The sequence below is a fragment of the Ahaetulla prasina genome, chromosome 16 (assembly GCF_028640845.1).
Source record: "Ahaetulla prasina isolate Xishuangbanna chromosome 16, ASM2864084v1, whole genome shotgun sequence".
In the NCBI taxonomy this organism is placed as follows: domain Eukaryota; kingdom Metazoa; phylum Chordata; class Lepidosauria; order Squamata; family Colubridae; genus Ahaetulla; species Ahaetulla prasina.
This window is the reverse complement of record NC_080554.1, coordinates 12,469,072-12,489,990: the sequence shown is the minus strand read 5'-3', so window position 1 is coordinate 12,489,990 and position 20,919 is coordinate 12,469,072. Positions and strand designations below refer to the sequence as shown.

The 20,919-nt window shown below is 47.3% G+C and overlaps 2 protein-coding genes across 4 annotated transcripts in view; both read right to left on the bottom strand.

The window, feature by feature from the left end:
• LOC131186293 (zinc finger protein 883-like) overlaps nucleotides 1-12,250 on the bottom strand; it is a 26,570-nt gene extending 14,320 nt beyond the window's left edge. The window contains exon 1 of the mRNA XM_058159735.1: nucleotides 12,082-12,250. Coding sequence (XP_058015718.1) covers nucleotides 12,082-12,087 — 6 coding nt within the window. The 5' untranslated portion in view covers nucleotides 12,088-12,250. The remainder of the gene's footprint in view (nucleotides 1-12,081) is intronic.
• On the bottom strand, nucleotides 8,963-20,919 carry LOC131186287 (zinc finger protein 271-like). Of its 3 annotated transcripts, XM_058159728.1 has the most exons (3): nucleotides 20,518-20,896; nucleotides 20,328-20,378; nucleotides 8,963-11,889 (listed from the first exon to the last, which is right to left on the bottom strand). In XM_058159728.1, the coding sequence occupies exons 1-3, from the start codon at nucleotides 20,524-20,526 to the stop codon at nucleotides 9,619-9,621; spliced, it is 2,331 nt and encodes a 776-aa protein (XP_058015711.1). In that variant the 5' UTR covers nucleotides 20,527-20,896; the 3' UTR covers nucleotides 8,963-9,618. The 3 variants fall into 3 exon arrangements, with proteins under 3 accessions (XP_058015711.1, XP_058015710.1, XP_058015709.1); XM_058159727.1 differs by lacking the exon at nucleotides 20,328-20,378 and having other exon boundaries at nucleotides 8,963-12,013; nucleotides 20,457-20,649; XM_058159726.1 differs by lacking the exon at nucleotides 8,963-11,889 and having other exon boundaries at nucleotides 16,585-20,378; nucleotides 20,518-20,919.

The window sequence follows — 20,919 nt, the reverse complement described above, 5'->3', positions numbered from 1 at the left end:
TATAAGAAACATACCCAAGACCCCATAAAGGACACAAATGCCCATATACCCCCAACAGACAGGGTGAACTTGAAATACTAATGCACGAAGGTACATATGATGTTATTGCTATTACTAAAACATGATGGGATGAAACTCATGACTGGGTTGGATGGATGGATTTCTAACTGGCTGAAAAACTGCACTCAACGGGTGGTCCTTAGTGGTAATCCATCTACATGGAGGGAAGGAAGCAGGGGGGTTACTGCCTGGCCAGAAGACATCCTGGTTGGCCGCTTCCAAGATGGGCTGAATGTTCTCAGGGTCCAGAACTTTAGTAAACTATCTTAAATTGACCCTTTGCAACAGGGAAAATGGGGTTTTAGACATTATTACTTAACAAACAAAAATCATGGACATGAGAGACTGACATTATAGCGACTTTGAAAACATGTCATATGTTTAACTGATGCCTACAGAAGACTCAAACTGTCTATGTATGAAATGTAAATTCAATGAATTATTAGAAGAAAAAGTCAAGCGTCTGGAAGCAACTCTATCTTGAAACTCAGTGAACAAAGCAGGAATCCCCAACCTAAACAAGACGACTGCACCGAAATTAACTACAGAGCAAATAGTTTCTTTTAAAGAATGAAAATACATGACCAAAAAAAAAGAAGAAAACCGATACATCCAAACTGAACACAATAGGGAATAAAAGGCTTCTGGGGGGAAAATGACCCTATATATGAACGTAAAGCGGAAGACCAATTTACAAGAAAATATGCAGACCCCTATAAAACAGCATTCATTAGTAGTTTTTCAAAAGAAGTCACAATCCAGCATTGTGCTGTGATGCCAGCGGTCGGCAGAACCGGCGGCAGACTCGGACGATGAGGAGGTTGGGGAGGAATTTGGGCCACTCCTGAACTCGGGGGAAGGCTCTGATGGATGCTCTGCATCGGAAACAGAGATAGAACCAGGGCCGTCTGATATTTCCCAGCTGCCTTCGGAGTCAGTGACTGAAGCTCTTTCCACACTCAAAAGCATTTATAAGGTTTTTCTCCTGAGTGGATCCTCAGATGGCTTTTAAGATAGTCATTTGTTTTGAAGGATTTTTGGGCACTGATATTCCTTTCCTCCCTCCTGGATCCTCCGGGGCCTCCCGCATCTTCTGAAAGCCCGTCCGTCCTCCATCTTCTGAAAGCCCGTCCGTCCTCCCCATTTCTCTCCAAAATGGATCCTTTGATGTCTATAAAGGTTGCTGCTTTGACCGAAGTTCTTTCCACATTCCAGGCATTTATGAGGTTTCTCTCCTGAGTGGATCCTTTGATGTATATAAAGATTGCTTCTTTGACTGAAGCTCTTTCCACATTCCAGGCATTTATGAGGTTTTTCTCCTGAGTGGATCCTTAGATGGCTCTGAAGATGGTGGTTTCTTTTGAACGATTTTCCACATTCTAGGCACTGATATTCCTTTCCTCCCTCCTGAATCCTTCGGGGCCTCCTGGGTCTTCGAAAGGACCCTCCGCCTTCCAGGCATTTATTTGGCTTCTCTCCCAAGTGGATCCTTAGATGTTTATAAAGGGTGCTGCTCCGACTGAAGCTCTTTCCACACTCAAAGCATTTATGAGGTTTTTCTCCCGAGTGGATCGTTTGATGTCTCTTATAACTGGTCTTATGACTGAAACTCTTTCCACACTCCAGGCATTTATATGGTTTTTCTCCCGAGTGGATCCTTTGATGTCCATAAAGGTGGCTGCTCCGATTGAAGCTCTTTCCACACTCAAAGCATTTATAAGGTTTTTCTCCTGAGTGGATCCTTTGATGTCTATTATAGTTGGGCCTATAACTGAAACTCTTTCCACACTCCAGGCATTTATATGGTTTTTCTCCCGTGTGGATTCTTTGATGTCTATCACAGGTGCTCCTCTCACTGAAGCTCTTTCCACACTCAAAGCATTTATAAGGTTTTTCTCCTGAGTGGATCCTTAGATGGCTTTTAAGATGGGCATTTGTTCTGAAGGATTTTTCACATTCTGGGCAGTGAAATTCCCTCCCTCCCTCCTGAATCCTTTGGGAATTCCAGTGTCTTCCGAAAGCCCGTCCGTCCTCCAGGCATTTATTCAGTTTTTCTCCCAAGTGGATCCTTTGATGTACATAAAGGTTTCCCCTCTGACTGAAGCTCTTTCCACATTCAAGGCATTTATGAGGTTTTTCTCCTGAATGGATCCTTCGATGCCTTTGAAGATCTCCATTTCTTTTGAAGGATTTTTCACATTCTGGGCACTGATATTCCTTTCCTCCCTCCTGAATCCTTTGGGGAGTCTCGCATCTTCTGAAGGTCCGTCCATCCTCCAGGCATTTATTCAGGTTCTCTCCCAAGTGGATCCTTTGATGTCTATAAAGGCTGCTGCTCCGATTGAAACTCTTTCCACACTCCAGGCATTTATATTGTTTTTCTCCTGTGTGGTTCCTTCGATGGCTTTCAAGATAGTCATTTGTTTTGAAGGATTTTCCACATTCTGGGCACTGATGTTCCTTTCCTCCCTCCTGGATCCTTGGGGGCCTCCCGGGTCTTCCGAAGGAGCCTCCGCCCTCCAGGACCGTCTCGGGGTCTCCGCCCGTTTCCTCCTCCCCGCATCGCCCTCCAGGCAGCCGCCTTTCCCGGGCTCCCCCTGGGCTCATCCCTCCGGCAGCCCCGGAGCCCCCCGGCCTTTCCCCGCCGTCTCCCGGGGAAGCCGCGCCGGGACCGGGCAGGGCTGCTCCGCGGGGCCCGTTCTTCTCCTCCTCCTCCTCCTCTCGGGCGGCGCTTCCTTCCTTCCCCCGCCGGGCTCCTCCGTCCTCCTGCAGGGGAGAGAGAGAGAGAGAGGCGGGTCACGGCTGCGTCCCCTTCCCCGTAGGGGAGGCCAAGGCCGAAGCCTCCGCCTCAAGAGGACCCGAAAGAGACCCTCCTGGACTGCAACTCCCAGCATTCACTGCGCCAAACCTGCATCATCCGGGCTTTTCTGTCGCCGATACAGGAAGCTTCTCTGTTGCCCGTTTCGTTTCCGGAAGTGGAGGCTTCGCGGCCTTTTTTCGTCCAGAAGTTCCGCCTCTTCCTGTGGAGGAACCGCCCCAAGGAGTCCTCCTGCCAATCGCCGCCCTCCCCAGAGCGACCAATCGGCGTCCGCCTTCCCCCAACGAGCCAGAGGGCGCCTGCGCGGTTCCGGGGGTTGTTCTGGTCCCGGGCGGAGCTGAGGCGGGGGGCTCCCCTTGAATTTGGGGGTCCGCTGTTCTCCCGCCTCCCCGCCCCGGATTCAGGCAGGCGGAGGTCCGAGGCCTTTGTGGGGCTGCGACCCTCCCCCTCCCTCCCCTCCCCCATCCAGGGTCCTTCCCTCGGCAAGGCGGGGGGGGGGGTTGGGGGGCCCCCAGGCAGGCGGGGCTGAAGGGGCTCCGCTTCCTCCTGGGGGGCTCCGGCCAGGCTCCTCCCTGCAGCTCCTGACCCCCCCAAAGCCCCCTTTGCCCATCTGCAGGGGGGGAATCCCCTCCAGGACCCCCCCTGAATATGTGGCCCCCTGAGGCCTCTGCTGACCCCCTGAGGCCGAAGCCTCCCGGAAGGCGAAGCTTTCCCTGCGTGGCCCCTCGGGAGGTTGGGGCCCTGGCAGCCCCCCCAGCTCTGCCCCCCTCCCCTGAAGAGCTGGAGGACCCCCACCGCCTTGCACCCCAAAGGCTGGAGGGGTTCCTGGTCCTGCGGCTCTCTTGCACTGCAGCTTCTCCTCGGCTGGGAGGGGATCCTGAGCCAGCAACTCCATAAGTTTTTCAACTTTTATGTCCCGGCCATGTCACCAAAAGAGCAATTTTTAAGATTTGAGATCATTTACCTGTTCTTGTTTTTGCAGTAAATAGCTGTTGTAATCTGATGCTGGAACCCAGTGAGGTCCTCAAGGTGTTTTCAGATCTATGTAGGAACGTCAGAATCCCTAGTATAGGTCTCCTGGGTGATCAGGGGGTTCGACTAGATGACCTCCACGGTCCCTTCCAACTCTGTTACTCATCTTGGCAGCTGGCGGAACAAGGAGGGAGGGAGGTCGAGAGCGCCATTTTGGCAGCTGGCGGAATAGCGCGAGGTTGCGGGCATCATTTGTACCCTGTGCCGTCAGCTGGGAAAGGGAAGGGATGAACGGGGCGGGGGTCACCTAGCTTAGAACGACCTGAAGGAGGAAGCAGTGCAACCCGATGCCTTGTTCACACGACCTGCTTCCCCACTCCTGGGTTTGCCCATCCAGACCCCAGTGCAAGCCAATTTATCCTGGCATAGACTAGCCCAGGGGTCTGCAAACTTGGCTCTTTTAAGACTTCTGATCTTCAACTCCCAGAGTTCCTTTGCTCCCACAGTAAAGCTGGCTGAGGAACTCTGGGAGTTGAAGTCCACAAGTCTTAAAAGAGCCAAGTTTGCAGACCCCTGGACTATTAGCCAAACTGAGCAGCCCGTGCAAATGTGCGGGGGCTTCCCTTGCCTGTGACGCTTATTGCATGGACTCACCTGAAAATTCCAACTGGGGACCTTCTCCAGCCAGATGACTCTCCGTCTGTATCTCGACAACCTTGGCTGATCTGGGAACCCAAACAGGATTAATGGGTGATTGGATGGGGGACCACCAGGAAATGCAAGAGATGCTGTCTAGCACTGGAAAGTTGTTTTTTTTTAAGGACCAGGTCAACCTGTGTTGCTGCACAGAAAATGCCTGGAAGTTGTTTGTGAAGATACAATTTGTTGAGTTTGACTATGGTTTGTCTGCTCAGCTGACTGAACATTTGATCTGGGAAAAAGTTAATTGAGAGTCCAGTCCGTTTAGCCCTAGGAGCATGGCAGGGACTGGATTTGGAAAGGCAAATGGCAAAAGCAATGATGGCTGATTGCTTAGGTGTTGCTCCCAAGAGAGCTGCAGACATGTCCCCCCTGTAACAGCATCACCCCAAGAATCGCATGGCTCACCCGACAAAGGTGCACAAATCTTTGAGGAGGGGGCTTTGCTCCTGGGCTGGCCAGTTAGGCTGTTGGTTGAGCCGGGGTGGGGGGAAGATTTCATTTTCAATACAATAAGTGCTTTGCCCAAAATGTTTTTTACATATTTTTTTCTGTTTTATTTTTCTCTTTTGTAAGCCACTCAGAGTCTCTGGGAGTTGGGCTTTTCTCCAAATGTAATAAAATAAATGGGCTGATCCCCCAAATTTCCTGCCCTTGGATATCCCAGAGAACCTCTTTGAAACTTCCCTGAGAGGATCCTGGACGTATGTAGGAAGTTCCAAATCCCTAGTATAGTTCTCCTGGGTGAGCAGGGGGTTGGACTAGATGACCTCCAAGGTCCCTTCCCAACTCTGTTACTGTTCCTTCCCTTGTCAGCTAAGAGAATAAGAACAACCGAGCTGGAAGGGACCTTGGAGGTCTTCTAGTCCAACCCATGCTGGAGCAGGAGATCTTATCCCAAAAGTGCTTTTTCAAGAGGCAACTGGAATTTAATAGCTTTTCTTTGAAGATGTTTCACTTGTCATCCAAGAAGCTTCTTCAGTTCTTTAGTACCAAAGAACTTTTTGGATGAGAAGCGAAACGCCTTCAAAGGAAAATCAGAAAATCCAGTTGCCTCTTTGGCTGCCCTTCAGTTCCAGGACATGTGGCAAGCCCCCCCCTTCCCTTCATCCCCCCCCCCCCCGAGTTTCCCCAGTTCCCTCTAACAGGAGGGTTCTAAATTTTTTTACAACAGGTTCTGTGGGTGTGGCTTATTTTGTGGGTGTGGCTTGGTGGTCATGTGACTGGGTGGGCGTGGCCAACTTGATGTCAGGTCAAAGGTTAGAGTGCCTGGCCTCTCCTCACCTGGCAGGTCTCAAGGAGATACAATTTCCTTGTCTTTATTTACTCCGACTGAACATGCAAAATATACCATTAAATCCTAGGTATATATGCCATATGTGTAGATACATATTACATAGTACAGAGTGTATAGGCACACAAGAAGATACATTATCTACTATGGATATATATACTGTACACACACACACACCCCTCTTCTAAAACTATAGACATTCATCCTCACTTACTACATTTGGAAAAACACACCCAGAGTCCACTTTCTGCCACACATTTCACTATAACTTCTGTACATTTAGAACATTACAAACACCTTCAGATGTTCTTCCTTAACTTGCATGTGACTGTTAGAGCCAGGAGAGATCCTGGATTGAGTAAAATGTGGTGAAACTCACTTAACAACGCTCTTGCTTAGCAACCAAAATTTTGGGCTCAATTCTGGTCATACGTGAAGGACTATCTGCCTCCCTCTGCATGGCAGCCTTGTCCTAGTAAACTCTCCTTTCTGGCAATTTTCCTCTCTGTTAGAGGCACCAAAATAATGTAGACGATGTAAGGTTTCCTGCTGGAGCAGGGGATTGGATTAGATGGCCTCTAAGGTCCCTTCAGCTTTAGATTGCTTTCAAAGTGTCTTCTGAAGCCAAGTCTAGTGCCAGGGTTTGTGGTCCTTCCTCTTCTTTCTCTCTCTGTTCCTTTCTCTTTCTTCTTTATCTCTTTCTCTCCCTTCCTTTCTCTTTTTCTTTGTCTCTCTTTTCTTTCTTTTTCTTGTCTCTCTCTTTTCTTTCTTTCTCTTTTTCTTTGTCTCTCTTTCTATCATTCTGTTTTCTCTCCCTCTCCTTTGTCTCTTTTTCTTTCTTTCGCTTTCTTTCGTCTCTCTTTTTCTTTCATTTTTTCTCTCTCTCCCTTTCCTTTCTTTTTTCTTGTCTCTCCCTTTTTTTCTCTTTCATTCTTTCTTTTCTCTCTTTCTTGTCTCTTCCTTTATTTCTCTTCTTCTCTTTCCTTCTCTTTCTCTTTCTTCTCTCACTTTCTTTCTTTCTTTCTCTCTCTCTCCCTCTCTTTCCCTCCCTCCCTCCTTCAAAGTCTAGGAGAGTGAGATCAGGAGGCCCGAGAAAAAGTGCTTAACAGCGATGGTGGCATCCAGAATGGGAGCTTCAGGCGGGGAGCTGCAGGTGGTGGCGGTGGCAACAATGGTGGTGGCAACGGCTGCTTACATTCCTCGGCAGCTGGTCCAGAGTCAGGAAGGCGAGCTGAGTTTTCAACCACTGCTGGAAAGCCGCTTTCTCTGCAGGCTGCAAAAAAGTGCCAGCAGAGAAATATGCTGTCGCCGCCATGTTCTTTGCGCATGTGCATCTCATTGGACTTGCAAGGCAATGTGAGGCTTGTGCGTGAAGAACATGGCAGCGACGAACATGGCGGCCAGGGCAAGCGACTAGTGAGGGGGTGTGGCCAGCCAGCTATTACTACCGGTTCTGCGGGCAACTACATTTTTTTATTACCAGTTCTCCCGAACCGGTGTGAACCAGTAGCAACCCACCACTGCTCTGTAACCCATTGGGTCCATCAGTCACTGGAGTAAGACCATACGAATGGGTCCAGTCTGCCTGCAGAAGGGGTAGAGCGGCATAACAGAATCTCACAGCCACCAAGTCATGATCTGACCTTGACTGGGGATAACAGTGGATTCCCCACTAGGTCACATTGCCATTGATCTGCTAACCAGTGTGTGACAACCACTGTTCTGAGTCGGGGCTGAGACGATCTGGGATGGGCCCATGAGTGCCATGATCTCTTAGATTGCTTCTGGAGCCAGGGATGGCAAACGGAAGCCCCCCCGGACCATCAGCCTGGAGAGCTCCACTGCCAACCCAGCTCGGGCAGGGAGGTGGCCATGCAGCAGGGCGCCTGGTACAGTAGCATCCAAGCCATCCCAGCTTCAGAAAGAAGGGTCTCCCAACCAGAAACCTGGGGAGCAAAGCCCCTGAATGCCAGGAGATTCTTGGACGACCAAGATGGGGCTTTTAGAATTTTATATGTCTATTTTAATTACTTAGCGTATTGAATCAGATTTTTAACTAATATTGTATTTTAACTTTTTTGGTATTTATGTTTTATTTGTGCTGTACACTGCCCTGAGTCCTCGGAGAAGGGCAATATAAAAATTTGAAAAATAAATAAATAAATAAATAAATAAACATCCCATAATATTAAGCATAACTATTGAAAAGGGCATTGTGTTAAAAGGAGAACATTTGCATGGGAAAAGGAATCACATAAATCTGTTGTGAAAAGGTACAATTTCAGCCAGTTGAAATGCCTAGCATGTACGATTGAAAAAGTTATTTCGAAGGTAGAAACTTGAGGGGGGAGGTGGTCCAATCCTCAATACCTATAAAACCTGATTCCAAGCAAAAACTACTGGGTAACCAGTCAAATAATGACGTAGAGAGTAAAAAGAAAGAAAAAGAAAAAAAGGAAAAACAGTGGAGAGGGATGGAAATAATGGAAAACCCAGATACAAAGCAGGAGGTATAAGAAACACACCCAAGACTCATAAAGGACTCAAATGCCTATCTACGAACGCTCAATAGAGAGGGTGAACTTGAAATACTAATACACGAAGGTACATATGATATAGTTGCTATTACTGAAACGGCATGACTGGGTTGGATGGATGGATTTGTAACTGGCTGACAAACTGCACTCAAGGGCTGGTCCTTAGTGGTAATCCATCTACATGGAGGGAAGGAAGCAGGGGGGTACCAGAAGGTTCCGTTTTAGGCCCAGGACTCTTCAATATCTTCATAAACGACTTAAATGGAATAGACGTGGGACTCATCGAATTTACTAAGCAGGTAGGAATAGCCAGCACCCTAAATTACAGGCTCAAGATCCAGATAGATGACAAACTCCCACAATGGGCCTTATCCAACAACATGAAATTTAATGTGGAAACAAGCAAGGTTTTACACCTGGGCAGAAAAACCAAAGTACAATTAGGCAAAACCTGGTTTTAAAAAATGTAATTGTGAGAGGGACCTTGGACTCTTAGTGGACGATCACTTAAATAGGAGTAAGCAATGACCAGCAGCAGCCAAAAAAAGTCTGGGTTGTATAAACAGAGGCGTAGAATCAACATCACTTGAAATATTAGCACCACTTTATAAAAAAAGGTGCACTTAAATACTACAATCAGTTTTGATCACCACATTACAAAAAGTTGTTGAGACTTTGGAAACAGTGCAAAGAGCAACTAGGATGATTAAGGGGCTGGAGACTCAAGCATATGAAGAACGGTTGGGGGAACGGGATATGGCTAGTCTAGAGATAAGGAGGACAAGGGGTGACACGATAGCACTCTTCCAATATTTGACAATTAACCAGTGGAACAGCTTGCCTTCAGAAGTTGTGGGTGCTTCATCATTAGATGTTTTTGAGAATAGCCACTTGTTTCAAACTGTAGAGGGTCTCCTGCTTGAGCGGGGGGTTGGACTCGAACTCCTCCCAAGGTCCCTTCCACCGCTGTTATTCTGCTATCATTATTCTATTGCTTTGCATGTGCTCTGAGAACTTCTGCACAAGAAGAAAATTCCTTGTGTGTCTAATCAAACTTAACTAAACCAATTATTCAGTTGATCTCCATTGTGTTTAATTCAATTACTCAGACATGTATCAGACTGAAGGTCTTTGCACACTCAGGCATATGTAGCATTTCCTCCCCCCCGCCCCATGTGAATCCTTTGATGTTGATGAAGATGTCCACATCAGTAAAGCTCTTTCCACAATCAAGGCATTCATATGGTTTTCCTCGTGTGGATTCCTTCATGTGAATAAAGATTCTGCTTTGAACTGAAACTTTCCCAACACTCCAGGCGTTCCTGTGATTTTTCTCCTGTATGAATCCCTTGATGTCCATACAGAGTTCCTTTCCTATTGAAAGCCTTTCCACATTCCAGGCATTTATAGGGTTTCTCTCCTGAGTGGATTCTTTGATGTATGTAAAAGTTTCCTCTCTGATTGAAGCTCTTTCCACACTCCAGGCATTGATACGGTTTCTGTCCAGTGTGGATTCTTTGATGAATGTAAAGGTTTCCTGCCCGATTGAAACTCTTTCCACACTCCAGGCATTTATGTGGCTTTTCTCCTGTGTGAATCCTTTGATGTACATAAAGGGTGCTCCTATGACTGAAGCTCTTTCCACACAGCAGGCATTTATGAGGTTTTTCTCCTGTGTGGATCCATTGATGTTTGTGGAGATTTCCACTGTCAGTAAAGCTCATTCCACACTCCAAGCATTTATATGGTTTTTCTCCCGTGTGGATTCTTTGATGTGTATAAAGACGTCCCTTCCGAGTGAAGCTCTTCCCACAATCTAGGCACTTATGCAGTTTCTGTCCGGAGTGGCTTATTTGATGTCTATTGAGGGTGCTCTTGTGAGTGAAGCACTTTCCACACTCCAGACATTTAAATGGTTTCTCTGCTTTGTGGCTTCTTAAATGGCTTTTAAGATATGCATTTGTTTTGAAAGATTTTTCACATTCTGTGCATTGATATTTCTTTTCTCCTGCGTGGATTCTTTGGGGATTGTTGAGTGTTTTGTCCATTCTCTCACTGAAGCTGTTTCCATACCCCAGGTGGTTTTCCTGTTTCTCTCCTAAGTGGACTCTTTGATGTGTGATAAGATGTCCTGTGTGATTCAAGTTTTTTCCACTTTCCAGGCATTTATATGGTTTTTCTCCTGTGTGAATCCTTTGATGGCTATATAGGGATGTTTTACTACTGAAGCTGCTTTCACATTCCATGCATGTATAAGGTTTCTCTCCAGTGTGAATTCTTTGATGGTCACGAAGGCGTCCAAGTATAGTAAAACTCTTTCCACACTTGAGGCATTTATAGGGTTTTTCTCGTGTGTGAATACTTTGATGCTTGTAAAGGTTTCCACCATCAGTAAATCTCTTTCCACACTGCAGGCATTTATAAGGTTTTTCTCCTGTGTGGATCCTTTGATGTACATAAAGGCTGTTCCTATGACTAAAGCTCTTTCCACACTCCAGGCATTTATGAGGTTTTTCTCCTGTGTGGATCCTTTGATGTCTATAATGACTGCTCCTCTGACGGAAGCTCTTTCCACACTCAAAGCATTTATAAGGTTGTTCTCCTGTGTGGATCCTTTGATGTTGATTAAGATCTCCTCTCTGACTGAAGTTCTTTCCACACTCAATGCATTGATATGGGTTTCCAACTGAGTGGTTTTTTAGATGGTTTTCAAAATGTCTATTTGTTTGGAAGGATTTTTCACATTCTGGGCATTTATATGATTTTTCTCCTGTGTGTATCCTTAGATGGCTTTCCAGATCTCCATTTCGTTTGAAAGATTTTTCACATTCCGGGCACTGATATTTCTTTTCTTCCTCATGGATCCTTTGGGGAGTCTGGTGTCTTCCAAAGGAGCCTCCGCCCTCCAGGCATTTATTTGGTTTCTCTCTCCAATGGATCCTTTGATGTTTATAAAGGCTGCTCCTCTGACTGAACCTCTTTCCACACTCCAGGCATTTATAAGGTTTTTCTCCTGAATGGATTTTTAGATGTCTATTGAAGCTGCTCCTATAATAGAAGCTGATTCCACACTCCTGGCATTTAAATGGTTTCTCTTCTAAGTGGATGTTTAGATGGTTTTTCAGATTTCTATTATTTTTGAAGGATTTTTCACATTCTGGGCATTCATATTTCTTTTCTCCGGAGTGGATTTTTAAATGGTTTTCAAGATTTCCATTTCTTTTGAAGGATCTTCCACATTCGGGGCACTGATGTTCCTTTCCTCCCTCCTGGATCCTCGGGGGCCTCCCGGGTCTTCCGAAGGAGCCTCCGCCCTCCAGGACCGTCTCGGGGTCTCCGCCCGTTTCCTCCTCCCCGCATCGCCCTCCAGGCAGCCGCCTTTCCCGGCCTCCCCCTGGGCTCAGCCCTCCTGCAGCCCCGGAGCCCCCCGGCCTTTCCCCGCCGTCTCCCGGGGAAGCCGCGCCGGGACCGGGCAGGGCTGCTCCGCGGGGCCCGCTCTCCTCCTCCTCTCGGGCGGCGCTTCCTTCCTTCCCCCGCCGGGCTCCTCCGTCCTCCTGCAGGGGAGAGAGAGAGAGAGGCGGGTCACGGCTGCGTCCCCTTCCCCGCAGGGGAGGCCCAGGCCGAAGCCTCCGCCTCTCACGGGCCTCCCTCCCAGGACTCCCTTGTCCGAAGAGCGACTCCCAGCAGCCCCCGCGCCTTACCTGCATCCGTGAGCCACTGTCGCCAAAACACAAACCTACTTCCGTCGCTCTTCAGATTGCGCATCTGTGGGCGTGGCCTCTTCCTCTCCTCCCCTGTAGCTTCCGTATATTCCTCCGATTGCGAAACTTGAGAAGAAAACTCTCTCTGAAGGACCGGGTGCATATTTGCATGCGGCCGCCTTCTACGCCATCCCATTGGCGGGACCGCTTTGTAACCCCGCCCCTCGCTCCTTACTGGAGTGACGCCCTCGCACTCGGCGTCTGGGCTCCTCCCCCGCTTTGGCTCCGCCCCTTCGCTGCTGGCTCTTCCCAATTTTTTCCCTTCGCCCTCCGCGGCTCTTCCAGGGCGGCCTGTCCGCCCTCCGCCCCCCACCTTCGTTCGCTCCCCTCCGCTTGGTCCGTTTTCGCAGAGGGGCTGCAGCCTTCCCTTCGCCCGGCCTACCTCGCAGGGTTGTGCGGCAGGGAGACCGAAGTGTGTGTGGGCGGGGGAGTCCTGATTGCCGCCCGCAAAGCTCCTAAGGGGGGTCGTTTGGGTTGCTCTATTCCAGGGGTCTGCAAACTTGGCTCTTTTAAGACTTGCGGACTTCAACTCCCAGAGTTCCTCAGCCAGCAAAGCTGGATGAGGAACTCTGGGAGTTGAAGTCTGCAAGTCTTAAAAGAGCCAAGTTTGCAGACCCCTGCCCTATTCTAATCTATTCTTTCTCCCCCAGCCCCTTCCTGCTCTTCTTCTTCCCCACCTCTTGCCCTTCTGGTGACCCCACCCTTTTTCCTTCCCCACCCCTCCCTTCTTTCCCCACCTCCTGCCCCTCCCTTGTTGCCCCCTACGTCTCCTGTTCCTCCCCCGCGCCGCCTTTCTGGTGCCCCTCACCCCCTGCACCTCCTCTTCTTCCTCTTTTGTAGAAAAAAGGGGAGAAATGGGCAGTTTTAGGTGGTCACCACCTACAGACATATTCCTGGCATTGTTGGGTGTAGAAAAGGTGGAGCAAGTGAGGTTTGATAGGCACCTGCCATCTCCATTGGAATTCTGATGGCTTTATGACCTCACCCATGCAGGCTAAACTGCCAGTTATTAGAATGAAGATGCCGTCCAAAGGGGTAGGTTGGGTTTCAGAAAGGCTCCTGGACTCGGGGGAAGCTTCCCTGTAGCAAATTTATCGGACTTTTATTCCAAGGGTGAAAATGCCAATTCCTCAGTTCAATTTCCCTTCTTAGGAAAGGAAAGCTGGGTGAAGATGTGCTCCAGAGAACACCCCACTCCCTTCCTTGTTCCTTTTAATTAGTTCTTGATAGCTTTTAATCATGTGGGATGGTTGCTACTAAACCCAAGCCCTCCCACTTTAGAATGGAGCTGAAAAGAGCTGAATTACCCTATACATTATTGCCCTATAGAATAGAATAGAATAGAATAGAATTTTTATTGACCAAGTATGATTGGACACACAAGGAATTTGTCTTGGTGCATATGCTCTCAGTGTACATAAAAGAAAAGATACGTTCATCAAGGTACAACATTTACAACACAATTGATGGTCAATATATCAATATAAATCATAAGGATTGCCAGCAACAAGTTAGAGTCATACAGTCATAAGTGGAAAGAGATGGGTGATGGGAACGATGAGAAGATTAATAGTAGTGCAGATTCAATAAATAGTTTGACAGTGTTGAGGGAATTATTTGTTTAGCAGAGTGATGGCCTTCGGGAAAAAACTGTTCTTGTGTCTATGTCAAGCTACCTCCGACAATATAAAAGGAAAGAATTCACCTTGACTTCATTTGGAATGAAAACAAGTACTTTTACTTTTACAGTCTGGTTAGCAGCCAAGCAAAGCTGGAACTGAGACAAAATATGGCTAACATATCATATCCCCCCAATTGTCCCTCCTCCTCCAGGAGGTCAGGGTGGTCTGGTCCAATGCCAACTCCTTCACGGCCCCTCGTGGTAATCTTCTTCCACAGGTCTCTGGATGTCAGTCAACTTAGGAATGCAGTGTCGGTTAGAACAGCCATGATAACACTCAGTAGTTAATTATCCCTCCCACCTGTTATGTCAGCCGACATAAGTAATAGGCTCCTCTCCCTCACCCCGACACATCTCATTTCCTTACAGTTTAAACAATAAACATTTTACATTCTATCTACTGGTATAGTCATTCAAAAGTATATGAAAATTGGAGTGGAGGCTGACAGTCTAGTTGTTCTGGTGTGCAGTGCTCTATAGCGTCGTTTTGAGGGTAGGAGTTGAAACAGTTTATGTCCAGGATGCGAGGGGTCTGTAAATATTTTCACGGCCCTCTTCTTGATTCGTGCAGTATACAGGTCCTCAATGGAAGGCAGGTTGGTAGCAATTATTTTTTCTGCAGTTCTAATGATCCTCTGAAGTCTGTGTTTTTCTTGTTGGGTTGCAGAACCGAACCAGACAGTTATAGAGGTGCAAATGACAGACTCAATAATTCCTCTGTAGAATTGGATCAGCAGCTCCTTGGGCAGTTTGAGCTTCCTGAGTTGGCGCAGAAAGAACATTCTTTGGTGTCCTTTTTTAATGATGTTTTTGATGTTGGCTGTAGCATTTTAGACCATTTTTATGACAGTTGCAGTGCCCCAGGGTCACGTGATCACCTTTTGTGACCTTCCCACAACCAAAGCAGAGTGGGAAATCAGATTCACTTAACAACTTTTGTTACTAATTTAACCCTTGCAGTGATTCACTTCCCGAATGTGACAAGAAAAGTCATAAAATGGGGCAAAAGTCACTTAACCAATTTCTCACTGAACAACATCAATTTTGGGCTCAATTGTGGTTGTCCGTCGAGAGCAACCTGTAAAGGGAATCGTAAAATGGTGCTGTTCAGAGGTTTACTTAGTCTTGAATGTTTGGGCTGACACTCAAGTTAACAAAGATTGAGATGGCAGTGAAGGGTGAGAGTTATTATTGAGTCTTATTGAGCTGTAATTACATCTGGGATAAATATTCAGGTACTTTCTTAGCCCTTGACAAACCCTTCTGCATTTCATCACGAAGCATTTTAAGAAGCTGTCAGTTTTGAAAGACAAATTTTCTGTTTGCTTCTTAACTGCCACATATTTTAGCTGGGGAAGTTGGGAGGGGGTGGTTGTTGGAGCGGTAAAAAGTTAGCCATAACATCATTCCGTATTCAAGGACTTTTGCCTGCGTGTGATGTAGCCTGCCTGAAGATTGTATCCAATTGAGTGTGAAGAGTTGATTGGACAATGGGATGAACTTGTGGGTGTGGGGCAGGGCTGTGAACTCTCAACTGGGTGTGGAAAACCTGGAAGCTTTCAGTTTCGGGTTTTCCCAGCTGTGCCAACATGACATCCCTAATAAATTGGAACTTTGAGGAACCTCAAGCCTCAGCTTTATTTCGTTGGGGGTGTTCCTTGGAACCCTGACATTAGTCCTGGTAACAGAGTGGTTAAAATGCATTATTGCAGGCACACGCACACTGCCCACAGGCTGGAGTTTGAGCCTGACGGTACTGATTCAGCTCTCCATGCTTTTCAAGACGGGTAAAAAGAGAATTGTTGGAGACAAAATGGAAATGTGGGTAGTCCTTGGCTTACGACAGTTCACTTAGTGATCGTTTATAGTTACAACAGCACTGAAAAAAGTGACTTGGGACCGTTTTACCTCTGTAGCATACCCACGATCATGTGAAGAAACTTCAGATGCTTGGACACTGGTTCATACTTATGACCGTTGCTGTCCCGTGATCCTCTTTTGCGACCTTCTGACCAGCAAAGTCGATGGGGAAGCCAGATTTGCTTCACAACCAGATTACTGACTTATCAACTTCAGTGGCAAAAATGGTTGTAAAATGGGGCAAAACTCCCTTATCAGATGTCTCACTTAACATAAATGTTGGGCTTAATTGCAGTCATAGCTCAAGGATCACGTATAATGCTTACTTTCTAAACCGCCCACAGGAAGTGCCATGGGGCAGAATATAAGCCTAAATGCTATTATTTTTAGTGACGCTGTTGTAGCCGAAGGACCTTCCACACTCAGGCACCTTTATGGTCTTCCTCCCATGTGAATCCTTTGATGTTGTCAGAGATATCCACTAAGCTAAAGCTCTTTCCACAGTCAAGGCATCTGTATAGTTTCTCCCCTTTCCACCCTCCATGTGGTGAGCACTGGTAAGAAGGAGGGTTCGTTCATAAGACACCATTGGGGGGGCATGAAATTTAACAGGGTTCTTCTTGGCCCCGGTTTGGAGCCACATGTAGGAGTATGGTCTGGAAAGAACCACGGAAGGTGCCAAAGTGAGATGTGTCAGCGTGGCCCTCCACTTCACAGTGGAGAAACACTCTCCACAATGATGATACCCTGGAGCTGAGAAACTTCAACCCCTTCATGGTGTGCTCTGCAATTGGTTCAAGGACCCCCCGCCTGGCCAACCATGAAGCTGGAGGTTGCATCAAGACCATCAGCCAGGGATAGAGAGGAGTGGCCGAGTACATCCGGAAGTTTCGTGACCTGCCTTGCAGGTTCACTGCCTGGCCACAAGACATCCTGGTTGGCTACTTCCAAGATGGGCTGAATGATGTCAGGGTCAAGAACTATTGTAAACTATTGTAAACTGACACTTTGCAACAGGGAAAATAAGTTTTTAGACATTTTTATTATTTAACAAACAAAAATCATGGACATGAGAGACTCACATTATAGTGACTTGCAAAACATGTTATATATTTGAGCTTTTTCCCACAGACTACTCAGACTGTATATTTATCAAATGTAAAATCCTATGAATTACTAGAAGAAAAAGGATCTAGCAGCAACTCCATTTGGAAACTCAATGAACAAAGTGAGACAACTATACCAAAATTAAACACAATAGAGAGCAAACCACTTCTTTTTTAAAAAAATTATATTTTTTGTGTGTAGATACATTGATGTGAATAAAGGTTCTGCTTTGACCTGAAACTTTTCCAACAGTTCAGGCATTTATATGGTTTTTCTCCTGTGTGAATCATCTGAAGTCTACAAAGAGAGCTCCTCTCATATTGAAACACATTCCACATTTCAGGCATTTATAGAATTTTTCTCTAGTGTGGATTCTTTGATGTTGACAGAGGTTTGCATCCTTAGTAAAGCTCTTCACACACTCAAGGCATTTACCGTGTTTCAGTTGATTACCTGTGTAACCAGCAGGTGGCAGTACAGGTGGGGGGCAAGGCAGGCTATTGGGCTGTACCACATCGGCATGCCACGAGTTGCTGGGCTGGAGCTGTGGCCGGCCATGGGAGGCTCATCTTCCCACGCCGACCCTGGCAGAGGTGCAAAGGAAGGAAGATGACCTCGATGCGCTGTGTGAGCTGCAGGCAAGCTGAGAGATGAAAAGTTGAGCCTCCCGCAGCAGGCTTTTTCAAGGTCTGTGCAGCGCATCGGGATTGCTTGACAAACTCCCTGCGCCTCTGTCTCTGTCTCCTGCCAGTGTCGCTGCGTGAAGATGAGCCTTCCACGGCCAAATGCTGCTCTGTTAGACTGTCGGCGTTCCTACGGCAAGCACGGGAAACCCTGCCTCCCCCCCCAACTCCGCTTCCACCTGCTGCTTGCACAGATAAATCAACTCACCTGTGCTGTGAGGGCTGCCGCTGCTGCCAGACACCATCATACAACATGGATTTGCCACCTCCTGTGCTGGCCATGTCCATCTCCCTTCCCTAGGGGTTATTTTTTGGGGGTAGGGCTTATATTAGGCAGACGCTTAAAAATCAGGCTAGGGCTATTTTGGGGGAAACACTGTATGTGATGTTTCTCCTGTGTGGATTCTTTGATGCCTATAAAGACTTCTGTTTGCAGAGAAACTCTTTCCACACTCTAGACATTTATATGGTTTGTCTCCTGAGTGGATTCTTTGATGTATGTAAAGGTTTCCTCTCCGATTGAAGCTCTTTCCACACTGCAGACATTTATGTGGTTTTTCTCCTGTGTGGATCCTTTGATGTGTATACAGGGTTCCTCTCATATTGAAACACTTTCCACATTCGAGGCATTTATGTGGTTTTTCTCCTGTGTGAATCATTTGATGTCTATACATAGTTCCTCTCATATTGAAACACTTTCCACATTCGAGGCATTTATGAGGTTTTTCTCCCGTGTGGGTCCATTGATGTTTGCGGAGATTTCCACTGTCAGTAAAGCTCATTCCACACTCTAAGCATTTATATGGTTTTTCTCCCGTGTGGATCCTTTGATGTGTATAAAGACGTCCCTTCCGAGTGAAGCTCTTTCCACAATCTAGGCACGTATGCAGTTTCTGTCCGGAGTGGCTTATTTGATGTCTATTGAGGGTGCTCTTGTGAGTGAAGAACTTTCCACACTCCAGACATTTAAATGGTTTCTCTGGTGTGTGGATTCTCAGATGGTTTAGAAGACCTCTATTTGTTTTGAAAGATTCTTCACATTCTGTGCATTGATATTTCTTTTCTCCCTCGTGAATTCCTTGGGGATTCCCGAGTCTTTCGTCTGCTCTCTTCTCATTGAAGCTTTTTCCACATCCCAGGCGGGTTTCCTGTTTCTCTCCTAAGTGGACTCTTTGATGTGTAATAAGGTGTCCTGTGTGATTGAAGCTCTTTCCACATTCCAGGCATTTATATGGTTTTTCTCCAGTGTGAATCCTTTGATGTTTACGGAAGTTTCCACCATCCATAAACCTCTTTCCACAGTCCAGGCATTGATACGGTTCCTCTCCTGAATGGATCCTTTGATGTAGATGAAGGTTAGTCTTCTGGCGGAAGCTTTTTCCACATTCCAGACAGTTATACGGTTTTTCTCCTGAGTGGATTCTTCTATGTCTATAAAGGCTGCTCCTCTGACAGAATCTCACTCCACACTCCAGGCATTTATACGGTTTCTCTCCTGAGTGGATCCTTTGATGTAGATGAAGGTTGCTCCAATGACCAAAGGTCTTTCCACACTCCAGACATTTATACGGTTTTTCGGCTGAGTGGGTTCTTCTATGTCTATAAAGGCTGCTCATATCATTGAAACTCTTTCCACACTCCAGGCATTTATTCGGGTTGTCACCTGACTGGACTGTTTGATGTCTACAAGGGCTGCTCCCATCATTCAAGTTCTTTCCACACTCCAAGCAATTATTTGGTTTCTCTCCCAAGTGGATTCTTTGATGCCTGCTAAAGCTGCTCCTGTGATTGAAGCTCATTCCACACTCCATGCATTTATGAGGTTTCTCTCCTGAGTGGATTGTTAGATGGCTTTGAAGATGGTCTTTTCTTCTGAAGAATTTTTCACATTCTGGGCATTGATATTCCTTTTCTCCTGAGTGGATGCTTAGATGGAGTTGGAGATGTCCATTTCTCTTGAAGGTTTTTTCACATTCCGGGCACTGATATTTCTTTCCTCCCTCCTGGATCCTTTGGGGACTCCCGGGTCTTTCAAAGGACCCTCCCCCCTCCAGGCATTTATTCGGTTTCTCTTCTGAGTGGATTCTTAGATGTTTTTCAAGGATTTGAATTGTTTGGAAGGATTTTTCACATTCCCAGCATTGATACGTTTTTCGTAAATGGATTCTCTTATGTCTATAGAAGCTGCTCATATGATTGAAGCTCTTCCCACACTCAAAGCATCTGTGAGGTTTCTCTCCTGTGTGGATTCTTAGATGGTTTTCAAGATCATTATTTGTTCTGAAGGATTTTTCACATTCCCGGCACTGATATTCCTTTTCTCCTGAGTGGATGCTTAGATGTCTGTAAAGGCTTTCCCTCACACTGAAGCTCTTTCCACATTCCAAGCATTTATGTGGTTTCTCTCCTGTGTGGATCCTTTGATGTGTATTAAGGCTTTCCCTCAGATTGAATCTCTTTCCACACTCCAAGCATTCGTATGGTTTCTCTCCGGAATGGATCTTTTCATGTCTAGAAAGGTTTCCCAACTGACTGAAACTCTTTCCACACTCCAGGCATTTATGAGGTTTTTCTCCTGAGTGGATTCTTAGATGTTTTTCAAGATGGTCGTTTCTTTTGAAGGATTTTCCACATTCCGGGCATTCATATTTCTTTCCTTCCTCCCCAGATCCTTTTGGGAAGGGGTCGCCGCCCGTTTCCTCCTCCCCGCATCGCCCTTCAGTCAGACACCTTTCCCGAGCTCCCCCTGGGCTCATCCCTCCGGCAGCCCCGGAGCCCCCCGGCCTTTCCCCGCCGTCTCCCGGGGAAGCCGCGCTGGGACCGGGCAGGGCTGCTCCGCGGGGCCCGCTCTCCTCCTCCTCTCGGGCGGCGCTTCCTTCCTTCCCCCGCCGGGCTCCTCCGTCCTCCTGCAGGGGAGAGAAAGAGAGAGACGGGTCACGGCTGCGTCCCCTTCCCCCATGGGAGGCCCAGGCCGAAGCCTCCGCATCTTGCGGACCCGAAAGAGACCTATTCAGATTGCCACTCCCAGCATCCCCTGCGCCAAACCTGCATCATCCGGGCTCCTCTGCCGCCGATTCAGTCAGCTTCCTTCTTCTCTGTTTAGTTTCCGGAAGTGGTGGGTGTCCCTGTCGTTACGCTCTTCCAGTTAGGAAGGGCGAAACTCCGCCCGTTTCCTCTGGAGAGACCGCCCCAAGCGGTCCTCCTGCCAATCGCCGTAGTCCCTAGAACGCCCAATCGGCGGCTTCCTTCCTTTATTGAGCAAGATGGCGCATGCGCGTTGCCAAGTGGGATTGTTATGGTTCCCGGCAGTGGTGGGCCGAGGAGGTCCCCTTGAATTTTGGGGTCCGGTCTTCTTCCCCCACTCCCCGCACCCAGGCAGGGGGAGGTTTGGGGGGGCACTTTTGAGGCTGTGGCTTTCTCCCCACCATCGGAGTTTTCCCCATAGGC